The 16343-nt window shown below is 44.8% G+C and overlaps 1 protein-coding gene across 4 annotated transcripts in view; it reads left to right on the top strand.

Moving 5' to 3' along the window:
* HIPK1 (homeodomain interacting protein kinase 1) overlaps positions 1-16082 on the top strand; it is a 49672-nt gene extending 33590 nt beyond the window's left edge. The window contains exons 9-17 of one of the 4 annotated variants that reach the window (XM_054564895.1): positions 1499-1620; positions 2523-2657; positions 5215-5357; positions 5763-5945; positions 6418-6624; positions 8214-8455; positions 9984-10114; positions 11006-11099; positions 11197-11330. In XM_054564895.1, coding sequence (XP_054420870.1) covers positions 1499-1620; positions 2523-2657; positions 5215-5357; positions 5763-5945; positions 6418-6624; positions 8214-8455; positions 9984-10114; positions 11006-11099; positions 11197-11198 — 1259 coding nt within the window. In that variant the 3' untranslated portion in view covers positions 11199-11330. Of the gene's footprint in view, positions 1-1498; positions 1621-2522; positions 2658-5214; positions 5358-5762; positions 5946-6417; positions 6625-8213; positions 8456-9983; positions 10115-10975; positions 11100-11196 lie in introns of those variants that run through there. The other 3 variants (XM_054564894.1, XM_054564893.1, XM_054564896.1) reach the window with 3 other exon arrangements.
* Positions 16083-16343: the final 261 nt, after the last annotated feature.

The following is a 16343-nucleotide window of genomic DNA, read 5'->3' as shown; positions in this document are numbered from 1 at the left end:
GTAACAGTTTTTTAAAAATTAGAATGTTTTAATTATGATTTTGCTAGTCTCTTATGCATTGTACTTATGTTTTCCTCTATGATAGTTGGTTACTAAATTACTGAAACAAAAAATTGTAAGACAACTTGCTGTAAACAGTATTAGTGTGTATGAGTTATGCTCATTTGCTACCTCTTTGGTAATAGTGAGAGAAATTAGTTGGTGATAGCTTAAAAAATATCACTGATGGAGTATCTAGTTAAAATGTTTGTATTCTTAACAAAATGGAAGGCATTAATGAACTAGAAACCGAAGACAAACTTAAATTCTCTACACTGAAAGTTTTGATGGAGTAGGTTTAAAAGCAAGCTGTGAAGACTCTCTTCTTGGTTCTTGGCAAAGGGAGGACTCTCTTGAGAGCCCCTCTTTTCCCCAGAATGAAATATTCCTATTTGTAGGAAACATTTATTCAGCATTTCTGCCCAGAACATAATGAATAAAAGGATAAAAGAGACATGGTCACTGTTTTAAAGGCAGCACCAAGTTCTCAATTTTCTCAGCTGTGCAAGTTACAAAAGAGGCTTATTAGAAATTTGTCAATGACAGGAGCAGATTTCTGAAGCTAAGTAGAAAAAAGTGTTTCTGTAAAGCAACATGTCTACTTTTTAAATATTTTTATCCTAGGCATAAAGTAGTTCACATATGGTTTAAAGAAAAAATATTTGACTAATTTGCAAACTAGGTGATACTTTTTGAAGAGTGGGATAAAACATCCCCTTAAAACATTCTGAACAAAAGGATAATTTACTTAATAACTTTTTTAAAAAAGATTCATTTTATTTTTAGAGATGGGGCAAGGGAGGGAGAGAAACATTGATGTGTGGGAGATACATCAGTCGGTTTCCTCTTGCATATTCCCAACTGGGGACCTGGTTGGCAACCTAGGCATGTTCCCTGACTGGGAATCAAACCGGCGACCCTTCAGTTCGCAGGCCTGCGCTCAATCCACTGAGGTGCACCAGCCAGTGCTACTTGATAAATTACTGAGCATTTCATAATATTTTCTTACCTAATTTAACCCAATGTTATAACTATATTTTAGCCTTTGCTTTTTAATAGATTAAATTTAAGAAACATTTAATGTCCCCTTTCCAATGGATTAAAAGTTGGATGTAATTTACTAAGTGAAGGGTTTTTTTTAATTGTTTTTGCCCATACTGTTTGTTTATAGGAATGGGATGGGTGTTGTGTTTTAAGTTTTGCAGGATTAAAAAAAAATTCAGAATTCCCTTAAACTTACCCTCCCTGCATCAGACATCCTTTTATTAATCCCACCCGGGGGAACCATGTCTCCTTTTCCTTTACTCTCAGACGTCTATGAAACCACTTAGTCTGAAGTATCTAGAACTAAAACCTAAATGGTGGATTATTTGAACAGAAAGCCAACAACCACCCCCACCAAACAAACAATACCCCCAGACCTAGCAAAGCAATTTAACTGTGATGCTGTTTTCCGCAGCTGGACTGCAAGCCACAACAAAGCATTCTGGGTTCCCTGTGAGGATGGATAACGCTGTGCCCATCGTCCCCCAGGCACCCGCCGCTCAGCCGCTGCAGATCCAGTCGGGAGTTCTCACGCAGGTAAAAGCCAGAGCGGCCTGGACGCTCCATGTAGCTGAAGCACTATTGAGAATCAGATATTTTGTCCTAGGAAAGGGTATTTGCTTTGAGTGTAAGATCTTTCTTGGTCATGATTCAATGGCGTTAAAGTGAAATGGAATCTATAATGGAACGATGTACTCATCCCAGCTCTGCCAATGTCTTCCTTAGGTTTGCAGGGATAAATAGCCAGACTTTGGGAAATTGTCTTTTGAGAAAGCATACTCCTAATTTTGTGAGATGAAGTTAATTTTTTATGTTGGCCCTTTCAGAGGTGTAGTGTACCTGTAACAGCCTTTTGATTCTGAAAAGGAAAGGTACCCCTTTAGTCCCTCTTCCAGATTGTCATCACAGTTGAGAGGCTGGACCACAGCGGGGTGCTTCTTCAAGCATCGCATTCCATTATTCCTGTGTTTCCCTGGCCCGTAGAAAGCGTTGAGTCATTATACCCGCCATGGAACATATGACTAAGGAGGTCAAGAAAATCATGAAGTGTTCATACAAGCAACAAATATGATATTTTCTCATTCTATGTGTAAACGTTTATGGCCCATGACACATGGGAAATTCTGGAATCTCAAACCCTTAATTTATGAGTAGGAATTCTTGATACATGCCTTTGTGAACTGAGTTTTCTAGAATTGACCCTTTGAATCTGGCCCAAGAAGGATTCCTATACTTTTTTGCTTCGGGCCATTGACAGATGACCGAGTGGGCTAATGCTGGCCGAGCTGAAGGGGAAAGTCGTGTTTGGTACGCGCATTTGAGGTGATAGGAAATTGCGGCTTATTGCTGGTGATAACTTGGGGGGAATGAGAACCCTTCTGTATCCAGATAACCTGCCTCCGTGTTTGTTTCACTCACCTGCCTAATCTACGTTTCAGGGAAGCTGTACACCATTAATGGTAGCAACTCTCCACCCTCAAGTAGCCACCATCACACCGCAGTATGCGGTGCCCTTTACTCTGAGCTGCGCAGCCGGCCGCCCGGCGCTGGTTGAACAGACTGCTGCTGTACTGGTAATTCCCCTCACTTGATTGTGTTACTAACGGAGTTTCTTTGGTTTCTTTCTTTGTTTATTTTTTCCTGTTCGTTTTTGTTCTGTTTTCTTCTGGTTTTCTCATTTTCCAAAAAATTTCAACTAAGTCTTTGCAGAGGGCATGGAAGCATGTGCCATCTTGTGGCTGTGTTCTTGCTGCGTCTTTAATGTCTCATTGTTTTCCTCCCGACACTTGCTGAAGCACCGTTTGACTCCGGTGCTCAGTGGGGCTCTGGAGGAGCCAGGGCCCTGGACTCCTCTTTGCCAGCCTAGTGCGGTCAAAGCTCTGGGTGCAGACTCAGAAGAGCTTCAATGCTGTGTCTGTTTTCTGCCTCGCGTTTACCCTCTCTGATCCTTGAGAATGAGAGAAATGGCCTTAGTCTGGCCCTGCTGCAGGTGCCCAGGGGCCAAAATTTGAACTCCTGACCAAGTTAGCGTCCTTCTTAATTTGGTGTTTTAAGCTTCTAAACCTTTTATGATGTAGACATGTTTAAGATCCTCTAAATTTACTGCTTCATCAGTTGCTGTTAGCTTTCCTCCTGTGAACACATGAAGCAAACTCTTTTTGCCGCTCCTGATCAGAGGCAGCTTATGTCTTCCATTCAAAGACATTCCCTGTAGACAGTATTTACTGATTGAAATTAAAGGTGAACTCATTTTTAGGGGTTTATGGAGAAGTTATTTTACAAATAGGTCTTTATACAAGGTGAAAGAAAACATGGATGAAAAACTTTATACAAATACAATCTTTGTTACTAAAAGTTTTGGGGAAAAGTTATTAAATACAGCAGCAAATGTAGTGTGGGGCTTAGAGCTAGGAAAAACAAACAGGACTTTGAGGTGTATTTCAGGATTTGTAACTTTAAGAATGATTTTTAGGTGCATTTTGGACAATCCAGCATTTTATTATTTGAGATTTAAAATGAGGCAAGCACTTAAAAACCCAACTGATATGATTGAATCCTGATATTTCCCCATTCTTCAAAGAGGCTTTCAGTTTCTTTTGTTGTTTCTCAAGGACTCATGTGAGTGAAAACACTTCTAGAAACATACTTTGGTTGTTGAAGTTTGTTTGGTTTTCAGTTTAAGTCTTTGGCACCTTCAGATTAATTATAAGCATAAAGCCTGAACTCAAGGCAGTCAGATACAGTTCTGACTCGATCGATCCATGCCCCTGGCCTTAATTGCCCCCCTAGAGTGTTGAGGTTGGGACTGTGAGTTGACGCTGCTCCTTTGCTGCTTCTCTTAAGTTTGCACTGGCCATTTGCTAAGCCTTGCATATTTTTGTTCTTCCTCTGTCAAAACAGTTTCGTCGCTTGGAACGCCAGATTTCTGCCTCACGTTGGAATGTCATTTCTTGCTCTGTATTAAACTACATGCTTTGTCTTGTGCAGGTGTTGGCTTATGGAAAGACGCATGGTGTGACTTAACATACTTCTCTTATTTTTTGTTTTGTTTTATATTCTGCTTATGATAGCAGACATATTTGCAGTTTCTCTGCTTGAAAGGCTTCTTGTTTGGAACCAGTATTGGTAACAAGTGGATTTGTTACTTGCAGAAATATTTTTAAAACAGTGTCTGCTGGCCTTGCAGTTTGAAATTCAAGAAACAGAACCATATGTACCCAAGCACTGTAGGTGATTGTGTTGTAGACTTCAAGTTTAAAGAGGAAACTTTCAAATCTGTTCATATTTTTTTAGAAAATGCCAGAATTTCTGTAAGAAGTTCAGAAAACATTTGTTGCTGTCTATTCCAAGGGACATGGCTTGTGAAAAACTAGAAATGATGTGTCTTCTTGTAGTGATTAGTTTTATGTTGAAATATGTTTCTACAAACGATACCTACAACAAAATGCTTTAGGTAACTATTAAAAACAAAATATGGTGCTCTCTGCATCTATTTCCTAAGTATTCCACTTAATACCTAATTTTAAAATTCTATTAAGTGGCCATAAAAGATGAAGTTAGCTTTCTCTTGCTGGCACAAGCCTGTCTGCCAAAGGATTTTGGCCTTCAGTCATCAACATCTGGCTCCATTTTCCAAGTACTACTCTTTAAAAAGGAACAATTCTCCCCTTTGTTTTATGGGTGGAATTGACCTGATATCTTATCTGATTGGTGCTTAAAATTTAAGTTCCTATTTATAATCTCTAGGGAGCTATCTTAACTCTTTCTAGAGATATTCCTTAAATCTTTGCAAAAATGATACTCCAGCACTTAACCAGAGCTTACCTCTGAATTTCCAGACGCCTTCCCTCTGTGGTATAACAGACTCTCTTAAAGAGCCGCAGGGCCCTTCTTTGCTTGAGTGCCCTGGTGGCCAGGGTGCAGGAATGGCCCCGAGAAAGCGGCGCGCGCTCTGTCCCTAATCATAAGGCCTGGAACCTCGAAGCCCCCTACCTTTCTTTTTTAATCTCTGCAAGTTAACAATCTACAAGCAACTTCTTTTAAGATATGAGTTTTTCTTTCATCTAAAATACAAAAGCCAAAGCCAAGAACGAGTCAAGTCTGGATCTTTCTGTGTGTGTTTCCTTGCAGCAGGCGTGGCCTGGAGGAACGCAGCAAATCCTCCTGCCGTCCACTTGGCAGCAGCTGCCGGGGGTGGCGCTGCACAGCTCTGTCCAGCCCGCGGCAGTGATCCCGGAGGCCATGGGCAGCGGCCAGCAGCTCGCGGACTGGAGGCAAGTGCCTTGTGTTCCTCTCTGGGAGGTGGCGAGGGCAGATCCCGCAGGTCAGGGGCAGCTTGGAAATTTGGTGAGATTGGAAAGAAGATAAAGGAAAGGAGACATCTGTCTCTGTTGGAAATTCTTTAAGAAGAGGACCCATATCAGGCTAGGAGATAGAGTTATAAGCAAAATTTGAATACAGGAAAATAGTAGGTTCTGAGCTCAGGGATCATTTCCTTCAGATTTAAAGAAAGTCTTACACAATTAGAAACCATACAGTGAAAACCTGAAGCCTCGTCAGCCATGTGTTATGTGACAAGCAAGACGCGGCTCTTTGGGCTGTTGGCACTGCCGTCCCGCCACCTCGCCCCGAGGGGCCGCCCGGCAGGCTCTCACCTCTCTTCGCTCCTGTTGCCGCAGGAACGCGCACTCCCACGGCAGCCAGTACAGCACAGTCATGCAGCCGCCGTCCTTGCTCACCAGCCACGTGACCCTGGCCACCGCCCAGCCCCTGAACGTTGGCGTCGCCCACGTTGTCAGACAGCAGCAATCCAGTTCCTTGCCTTCGAAGAAGAATAAGCAGTCTGCGCCAGGCTCTTCCAAGTGAGTCTCGTTAGGGCCGAGAGCTAACCCGGGGCCCGTTGGGGAGAGACGGTGCCGGCGTTTAGAGCGCTGCGGCCTGATCCCTTTGCTGTGAGGCAGCAAGGGGCTGCCAGGCCGAGGAGGAGCTAGCCTTCCCTCCGGGCGCGCGCCCGCGTGTGTCCCGGTGAGCCGGTCCCGTCTCTCCGCTGGCCTTCCTTATGCTTGAGTTTTAATTTTTCTGCCCACTTTACAGAGTGAAAGTTAACCGTGGGGTAAAGGGCATACAAAAATAAGGTTTCTCTTGTATTTTGGTGTTCTTGTCCCTGGAAACCCTTCCTAGGGTGGTTAGTTTATTTTTTATTGGAACTTTTATAGCTAAGTGTATTGGTTTAATGATTGGGTAAAACAGAATCAAAGAGCGAGTTGAGGGGAAAGGATATATGGTTTTGCAGTCCAAGAGCTAAATGGTCTTTCTTACGACCTTTTCCTTCAGGTCTTCTCTGGATGTTCTGCCTTCTCAAGTCTATTCTCTGGTTGGGAGCAGTCCCCTCCGTTCCACATCTTCCTATAATTCCCTAGTCCCTGTCCAAGATCAGCATCAGCCAATCATCATTCCAGACACTCCCAGCCCCCCTGTGAGTGTCATCACTATCCGCAGTGACACCGATGAGGAAGAGGACAACAAGTACAAGCCCAGTAGGTAAGATGGGCGAACAGTTCACTGGCTTGGTGGCTGCTGCCCTTGGCCTTAGACTGTTGGCCTCAGGTGAGTGGCCGGCTTGGGCTATAAAAGGAAGAACTAAAAAGCGGTATTTTGGAAGCGCGGCTTTGGGCAAGTGAGCCAAAGCCCTCACGTTCCCCTAACTGGGCACCGTCAGGTTTTCTGTAATATTTTACATGTTCATCAGTCACATCGGTCTTTCGGACACACCAGATAGAAGGTGTACATTAAGTTGTGGGGCTACACTGGCTTGGAGTTGCACATGGTACTACACACACAATCCCCTGCCTTAAGGAACTGTAGAGTCTGAGAACAGATTTGTAACAGAAGCGTATGAACAGCAGTTAATTGGAATGAATTAGTAAGTCTGAGAGTATTTGAGACTCATGTAGTGTCTTACTCTGAAAAGGCTTCCTTGGAAGAGGTAGAAATTTAAATAGCACTACCTTTTTTCTTCTCTGCTATAGGGTCTGAAAGGTAAAAAATGTAAATATCAGATTATTTCCTCTTATTCCAGCACCTTAATCCAAGTCCTTAACCAAGCAGTTAACTAAGAGTGGATACGTTTAAGAACTGATACACATCTCTCTCTTAGTGTGAAAATACTGTAGTCAGTTGCCTTTATTGTCCTGAGTTGGATCCTTCATTGGGCTTCTAATGCTAGGCATACAGAAGAGGGAATAACCCACTTTTACTTGAGGATTCACACATGAAAGTAACTTAGGAGACTTAACAGAGTCATCTGTCTGTATACAAGTGAAGTGTAAATGAACTTGAAAGAGTAATTTTAGAATGAGCTACTTCAAAAGGGCTATTTACAAAATGGTATCTGCAATTACAAAATGGTATTTACAAATGGTAAGTGGACTTGACATTAAGTGTGGAAAGTGGTCATTGAACTGCTTTGAGGAAGAGAGAGTAAACTTTTCAGTGAGGGTAGGTATCCAAGTAGTGGCAAAAAGTTACGTAACCAGCAGGATTGCTTTGACTGGACCTGAGTCTATTAAAAAAAAAATAATAATAAATAAGGAAAAACTAAAGTTACTAAGGTGTGATCAGTTTGTGAAGGAACTTAAAAAAATGAGTATGGTGAGAAGTTTGTTTAGATCTAATAAGGAGCCTTTAACTAAATTAGTCTATTCAAGTAATAAGGAAAACAAGTTTGAGGAATTCTGTTGAAAAAACTGGGAACGGGAATGGCTAAGAAGCAACACGGAGTAGCTGTTAGAGGCGTGTGCTCTTGGAGGCGTCGTCTCCTGGGTCTGAACCCTGTCTTACCATTTGTGTGCTCTTGGCCAAGGTTCTTAGTTTTCCTGAGCCTCAGTTTCCTCATCTGCAAAAGAGAGATAATAGTACCTACTTCACAGAAGTGTTCTGAGGATTCAGGGAGATGTGTGTGGAGTGTAAGGACAGTGCCTGGTGCGTAACGAGCATCCAGAAGTTCACTGCGGCTGGTAGCATTATTATGGTGGTCACTGTCGTTGTCATCACTGTTACCATGGGAGGGCAAGACGCCATCAAAGAAACGCTGCTGAAGGGCGGTTGAATTTTCCCGTATTTCTCCTCAGCTCCGGCCTGAAGGCGAGGTCGAATGTCATCAGCTACGTCACTGTCAATGACTCTCCAGACTCTGACTCTTCCTTGAGCAGCCCCTACTCCACGGACCCCCTGAGTGCGCTCCGGGGCAATAGTGGACCCCTCCTGGAGGGGTCCGGCAGAGGCGGGGGGGACGGCACTGGCACCCGCACCATCATCGTGCCTCCGCTGAAGACTCAGCCTGGTGACTGCACTGTAGCAACGCAGGCCTCTGGTGAGTGTCCTGCCGCCACGCTGGGCACCGGCGGCACAGATGTCCTTACTTAGTTCAGGAATTAGTTCCTTGTCTTAGGAAGTGACTTTTGGCCATCACTGTATCTTTTCTATGTTTATTTTGTTTGGATTAATAAAAAGATGAATTTGTAGTCACAGAAATACACACACTGTTAATGGGAGAAGACGTATGTTATGTGGCAGGGAGAATTAGCAAGGTTTTTGTTTTGTTTTCTTTTGACCACAGGTAATTAGTTTTAACAATCCAGAAGTAGACAGGAACCAGTAATACTAAAAATGACAACAGTGTCTTTGGAAAACAATATGTGCTTTGGATTTTTTCTCTGCCCCTGTCAGAGCGGAGATGCTCGTTTAGGTTTTATTATCAAACTGATTGCCTCCATCTTTCTGCTCTGTTGGGTGCTGGGCAAGGCTCACCGCAGAACCAGGCCGCAGATCTCCTCACTTCTTACGCATGTAGCTTCCCCGTACAAGCGTTCCTGGTTGGAAGGCCTGCAGTGTGTCCAGGATCACGGCCTCGGCCTCCTCAGCCTCCAGCCAGGAGGAGAAAGAAAGTTTGGAGGAGGCACATACATTTGTTAACCTCTTTAGCCCTAGAACTAGTGAAAACCAATCTTGTGGTCCGAGCCCAGGGCAAGGGGCCCAGGAGACGTAGTCCCTGGCTGGGCAGCTATTTTCCGGTGGAAGCTCACACACCGAAGGAGGGGAGTGTGCACTTTTGGTGTCAGGATAGCTGTCTCTGCCGTATCTGTGTGAGCTGGCGTTTTGCTCTGAATGATGTTACTACAAGACGTAAACTGGGCTCTAGATGGAGGGTACTGTGCTAAGCGCAGACCAGGGCCCACTGCAGACAAGGCAGAGCTTCCCTCTGTCGGGCTGCTGGGCCTGTCAGCAGCAGCGCTGTCCGCCGCGGGCCCGGAGGCAGGCGTGCTCTGCAGGCTCTGCCGTGAGTGCTCCCGCTCTCCTCGGGGGAGCAGGAAGGAGGCAAGATTTTGAAGATTGATCTTGCTTATTCAGCTGCCCTACAGTTTCTTAGAATTTGAAGACAGTGACTGCCCAACCAGATAAAATCTTCTCTTTCTGTAAACCCCTTTGGTACTTCCATGTCCTAAGTATTACCAGTACCTAACTCAGCTTCACAGTGTCCTTTCTACACTTGTTTAATGCCTGCCTGCATAAAACTAGGCTCTGTGGGGGCAGGAACTGTGCCTCACTTGTGTTTGTATTTCATTAATACTGTGCAAATTACAGAAAATTAGATAATATTTACCAAATTGAACATGCTGAAGATCCTTTATGAGCTTTGTAGCACTACAGAAAAGAAATGGATCGTACAGTTTGTGCTCTGGTATGAATGTAATTCAGGAAATAAGATAGACCTGAAAGCTTTCCGCCTGCAAACCACGTACAGACATGGACTGATTATTCTCTGATGCCGTCTGAGGTGTAGCCCAGGGATTCTGAGGAGGTGGCTACTCACAACTAACGAAGGCCTGACCGACTCCTAGGTCTCCTGAGCAGTAAGACCAAGCCAGTGGCCTCGGTGAGCGGGCAGTCATCAGGATGCTGCATCACCCCCACGGGGTACCGAGCACAGCGCGGCGGGGCCAGCGCAGCACAGCCACTCAACCTTAGCCAGGTAAGCGGCAGGGGCTGCTGGCCTCTGTGCGGGGCCCTTCCTGTTGTTACCCTCGTGAGAACCCGGCTTCTGGCGGGGCTGCTGAATAAAGCCAAATGAAGCTCCTTCTGTGTCAGACAGTTTGGTGGTGTGTGGCCTGCCTCAGAGCCGCATGTGCCGTGTCTCTTCATCCCTGTGTAAGTTTGTGTGGGATGTACAGCCCAGGTTTTCCGTCAGGCCTTCTGGTCTGTCCTGGGAGATCAGAGAAATGTCTGGAATGTAGAAAGAGCCTAAGATGCTTTAGTCCAGTTCTGCACCACCCCATTCTTTGAGACCAGATTCTCTTCCTTTATCTCCCAGATCATAAATAACTTGAGCCTCCCACTGTTTACTTGAGGCAAGAGACAGGGAAAAGCTTTCTGGCCACCTAACCAGCCAGTTCTAGTCCTACCTGTTGTGTGAGTCTGGGATTTGGGGCTTTTCCTCCCATCTGATCCTCTGATGGCGTGGTGGGGGGAGGGGAGCAGTCACTATTCTATTTGTGTTCACTCTTTCCTCAGCTCAAATTCTGGCGTTTGTGTGATGTCTGCTGGTAGTGAGAAAGTGTACATGTGAGGCTGTAACTGTGTGTGCGAGAGAGAGCGAGCGCGTGTGAGTGCAAATGTAAGTTCGAGTTAGTGCATGTGTTTTAGGCTCCACAGTTCAAGAGGGATATGAAGAACTTAGAGGAGAACAAAAGAAAACATTGCCAAGAAAGAAAGGTTAGGAAAAATTCAGATTCCCTGACGTCAGAATAGGGTGAGTTGAGTCAACAGTTACTAACTTGCAGGAGTGGGTAACCCTCTGAATTCTTGATCCCCCCTTTCCTCTGTCATGCTTAAGAGCAAATTGCTGCTCTCTGGGCTGGGTTAGGATCTGTGCTGCCAAGAGGCAGAGGGATGGACGGCTGACCCCCGACAGCACCGCCCGTCTGGGAGATTCTGTGCTGTGGCAGCCCAGAAGCAGTGTAAGTTAGCCCCTTGGCTCTCAGCGTGGCCTTTGATGCCCTGAGCCAGGGTGCCCGCAAGGCTCCTCACGCCCTCCTTCCTCCGTCCTCCTTCCAGAACCAGCAGTCGTCATCAGCTCCGGCCTCGCAGGAGAGGAGCAGCAACCCGGCGCCCCGCAGGCAGCAGGCGTTCGTGGCCCCGCTCTCCCAAGCGCCCTACGCCTTCCCGCACGGCAGCCCGCTGCACTCGACAGGGCACCCGCACCTGGCCCCGGCGCCTGCTCACCTGCCAAGCCAGGCTCACCTGTATACCTACGCCGCCCCCACCTCCGCTGCTGCACTGGGCTCCACCAGCTCCATCGCTCATCTCTTCTCCCCCCAGGGCTCCTCAAGGCACGCGGCAGCCTACACTGCCCACCCCGGCGCTCTCGTGCACCAGGTCCCTGTCAGTGTGGGGCCCAGCCTCCTCACCTCTGCCAGTGTGGCCCCTGCTCAGTACCAACACCAGTTTGCCACCCAGTCCTACATTGGGTCGTCCCGAGGCTCAGCAATCTACACTGGATACCCACTGAGCCCCACCAAGATCAGCCAGTATTCATACTTGTAGTCGGGGAGCCCGAGGGCAGGCCCGCGGCGGCCCTCTCCTGGGCCCCAGGCCCCAAGCCCTTCGCCACGGGCTCCGACGGCCCCTCCCTCCCTCTCTGGAAACTCCTTAGCCAGCAACTCGCTCTGCAGGGGCCACTGAAGCAGAAGGTTTTTCTCCGGGAACCTGTCTCAGTGTTGACTGCATTGTTGTAGTCTCCCAAAGTCCACCCTATTTTTAATTCTTTATTTTTGTGGCAGCGGTTTTGGTGTCGGGAAGAGTTCAGATGCCCATCTTCTGCAGTTACCAAGGAAGAAATCGTTCTGAAGTTAGCCTCTGAAAAATATTTGCCCTCTCTGACTTTATTTCTAGAAATGCTTTTAAAAACAAGTGAAGCCCCTTTTTATTTAACTTTGTTTTGTTGTAGTTGCTGTTCAGAGGGAAAATGCTGATAGGAGAACTTGAAATCTGGCAATAAGTGAGGAAAGAGGAATCATTACTTTTTGCTGTTTAAAAACCAGGACTTAATCGCCTACTTTAAGAGTAGCTCTCACGAGTCCTTGTTTTACTATCAGGCATTTCTCCTCAAGATTTTACTATTGTTTGTGAGATATTTAAACTTACAGTGTTTTAGTTTTGTTGTCATGTCACATTACACTTAAAGGTTAGTTGTTATTTTTGCAAAATGCGTACCGCTCTGCGTTACTGTGGGGATTCTCTCCGTTGCTCCTGTGTCTATTACAAAGTAGTGCTAAAAAGGCAGCTCACCATTTGCTGGTTACCTTAGTGCGAGAATCCATACCTGCCGTGAAAACACAAAACTCTAGGTATTCTTTTAAAATGAAGCACTGCGCATTCTTTTAAAATTATTTTTTAAAAAGTCCTCTGATTCAGCTTAAATTTTATTATGGAAAAGCCATTAAGGTGGTTGTTATTGTATGGTGGTAGTGGTTTTATTATATGCAAAAATCTCTTTGTATTATGTGATACTGGCATTAATGAGCTTTGCCTAAAGATTAGTAAAGTATGAATTTTCAATAATACACCTCTCTTTCTCCTCGCCTCATCTCTCCCTTCTGTTCTCTGTGATTTATCTGGGGAGAAAGCTAAAGAATCTGAAACCAGATCATAACATTGTGTATAGCTTTTATACTTTAAAGTAGCTTCCTTTGTATGCCAGCAGCAAATTGAATGCTCTCTTATTAAGACTTACACAATAAGTGCATGTAGGAATTGCAAAAAATATTTTAAAATTTTATTACTGAATTTAAAAATATTTTAGAAGTTTTGTAATGGTGGTGTTTTAATATTTTGCATAATTAAATATGTACATATTGATTAGAAAACTATAACAAGCAATTTTTCCTGCTAACCCAAGATGTTATTTGTAATCAAATGTGTAGTGATTACACTTGAACTGTGTATTTAGTGTGTATCTGATCCTCCAGTGTTACCCCGGAGATGGCATTGGTGTCTCCATTGTATTTAAACCAAAATGAACTGATAACTTGTTGGAATGTATGTGAACTAATTGCAATTATATCAGAGCATATTACTGTAGTGCTGAATGAGCAGGGGCTTTGCCTGCGAGGAGAGGAGACCCTTGGAATTGTTTTGCACAGGTGTGTCTGGTGAGGAGTTGTTCAGTGTGTGTCCTTCCTTCCCTCTCTCCTCCTTTCCTTATTGTAGTGCCTTATACGATAATGTAGTGGTTATAGAGTTTACAGTGAGCTTGCCTTAGGATGGACCAGCAAGCCCCCGTGGACCCTAAACTGTTCACTGGGATTTATCAGAACAGGATTAGTAGCTGTGTTGTGTAAATGCATTGTTCTCAGTTTCCCTGCCGACATTGAAAAATAAAAATAGCAGCTTTTCTCCTTTTCTGCCACTCTGCCCCCTTTCCATTTTGGCATCTCAGCCGAGTTCTCAGAGAGCCGTTCTCCCCGCGTGGCGCTCTCACGGTGCATTGCTGCCCTGCTTCTGTGAGCATTCGGGAAGCAGGTGAGAGGAGGCAAGCCAGTATGGAATACGCATTTTTTTCTTTTTCAAAAAAGTATGTGCAATCACTTTGAGAATGAGGGTCCCCCCCCTTTTCCCACGTGGCAGTCTTTCCTGCAAATAGCTGACATTCCTAGTAAAATATTTGCTAGTCGAAAAAAAAAAAAAACCCATAACAGATGTGTTTATACCAAAGAGCCTGTTGTATTGCTTACCATGTCCCCATACTACGAGGAGTAGTTTCGTGACGCCGCTGGTGGCAGGGAACTCACAGAAGGTTTCTTAGCCGGTGAAGAATATTAAGAAGGAACCAAAGCCAGTTGAGTCATTGGGCTTTTGAGGTTTCTTTTTAACAACTAGTCTGTTCTTGGGGCCCTTCAAACTGTGAAATTGTCCTTGTACTCTCAGCTCCTGCATGGATCTGGGTCAAGTAGAGGGCACTGGGGATGGGGATGTTCCTGCCCATAAAAGATTTGGGAGAAGAAGGTTAACCCTAAGATACAGTGTACCATCTGAATTGCAAATGACGAATTCGAGGGATAAGTCGGACTGGTTCTTTGTAGAGATGGTGTCAAGGAGGTGCAGGAGGGAGACGGGAGATTTCATGGAGCCTGGTCAGCGAGCTCTGCACCGGGTTGAACACCGAGGAGCTGTCAGGGTATTTGGAATTTCTTCATTGGAAGGAGTAGGGGCTTCCAGGATGGCGCAGACAGCCAGTACAGCCTCCCAGGAACGCGTCGGTATTTTCTGTATATTCTTAAATTATACTGAGTTGTGTTTTTTAGCACTATGTTGGTCAGGGTACCCAAGCAGTTAGTATAGTTTCTGTCACTAGTGTTAAGCAGTGTTCTGGTCAGCGTGTGTGATCTCTGTGTCTCCTTTTTGCCAAGCACATTCTGGTTTTCTTGCTCAAGGGCAGATCTAGTTTCTAATGGAAACATCTTTTTGTTCCTTATCTTTCCTCTACAAGGGATAGGAATTACTGTTTTTGTAAGAAACTTGAGATGCAGGGAAAAAAAAAGACACAAAACACTCCACTCCTGTCCCCAGTCCAGTATACACCATTTAAGATGGGGGAGGGCGGGGGACGACAATACCAAGATCTTGTATTGTTACCATAATCACCCTACTAGCATTGTGCGGCTTTAAGGATTTTAGAGATTTTCAGTCTTGGTTTATAAATTGGCGTTTCAGATTTACCAAGATAAAAATCCGCCTGTGTCTGCTGAATGTGTATGTGCTCAGCGTGGCTTTCGAGTCTGTGCCTGGGGCCCGCCGTCTCTGGCCCTGACAGGATGGGGGAGGCCCCGCGGATGTCGTGAGCTGCTGGCCTGCGCCCCAGTGGCCTGGCCTCAGACCACATTAAGGCTTCAAGGCCTCTCAGGAGTTGCCTTTCCAGCCTCTGCCCTTCAGGGTGAGAGAGAAAGTGGGTGAATGTGAAGAACAGCCACTCCAGGCTCGCCAGGACACTTGATCACTCCAGAGTTTTTAATAGCTCCCAAGAGGTGACCCACCGGTCAGTGCTCAGCTAAATGCCAGCCCCAGGAAGAAGGGCTCCGTCTCAGACAGGGCTGGGCGCCCATCGTCCTCTCCGAGAGGGGCTACGCTCGGCTGCCCTTAGCCAGGAAAGCACAGTAATGGGTGTTCTATTCAGCATTATTATGCAAAAACCCACTGGTTTTGATGGTCTGTTTTAAGTTAGGAAATGAAATTGCCTCTCAGTGGCAGATATGGCCCAAGCCTGCTTCCTATTTTGGTTTTGTTTTTAACTGATGGATGGTGCAGCATGTCTACATGGTTGTCTGTTGCTAAACTTATATAATGTGTGGTTTTGATTCAGCTTGAAAAATAATCTCACTACATGTAGCAGTACATTATATGTAATGTTAGTATTTCTGCTTTGAATCCTTGATATTGCAATGGAATTCCAACTTTATTAAATGTATTTGATATGCTAGTTATTGTGTGCGATTTAAACTTCTTTTGCTTTTTCCCTTTTCTGGTTGTGCGCTTTCTTTTACAACAAGCCTCTAGAAACAGTTTCTGAGAATTACTGAGTTATGTTTGTAATGCAGATGTACTTAGGGAGTATGTAAAATAATCATTTTAACAAAGTAAATAGATATTTAAAATTTAATACTAACTACGGGAAAAGGGTCCATTGTGTAAAACATAGTTTATCTTTGGATTCAATGTTTGTCTTTGGTTTTACAAAGTAGCTTGTATTTTCAGTATTTTCTATATAATATGGTAAAATGTAGAGCAATTGCGATGCATCAATAAAATGGGTAAATTTTCTGATTCATGTGGCTGCTTTTGACTTTTGTTGTACGGGTACAAGGGAGACCAATAAATGGCATCTTTGGAGTACCTAAATATGCTTGAACACTGATAGGCAAATCACGTGTTAGAGACAAAGTTGTTTTTCATACAAACCTCACAGCAGAACAGAGTAGGCATTGGTAGGAAACGTATCTCCGAGAATGGAGTTCCAGGGCCCTAACTTGCAATCATTGGGGTCTGGCCCTTTCAAAGAGGCAGCAACATGTGACACAGGCTAATTAAACTTGGTTCCCTAGCATGTCCCACCTGACATCTAAAGTAGCAGAATAAAAATAAGACTCGCCACAAGAAAATGTTCTTTTCCCCCTCCGTTTGTTAGAAGCAAAGTCCTTTTTAGAGAA

This window comes from Pteronotus mesoamericanus, unplaced genomic scaffold, assembly GCF_021234165.1.
Source record: "Pteronotus mesoamericanus isolate MK-2021 breed Mesoamerican mustached bat unplaced genomic scaffold, CSHL_Meso_final scaffold_99, whole genome shotgun sequence".
Classification (NCBI taxonomy): Eukaryota; Metazoa; Chordata; class Mammalia; order Chiroptera; family Mormoopidae; genus Pteronotus; species Pteronotus mesoamericanus.
This window is presented reverse-complemented; position numbering and strand designations above follow the sequence as displayed.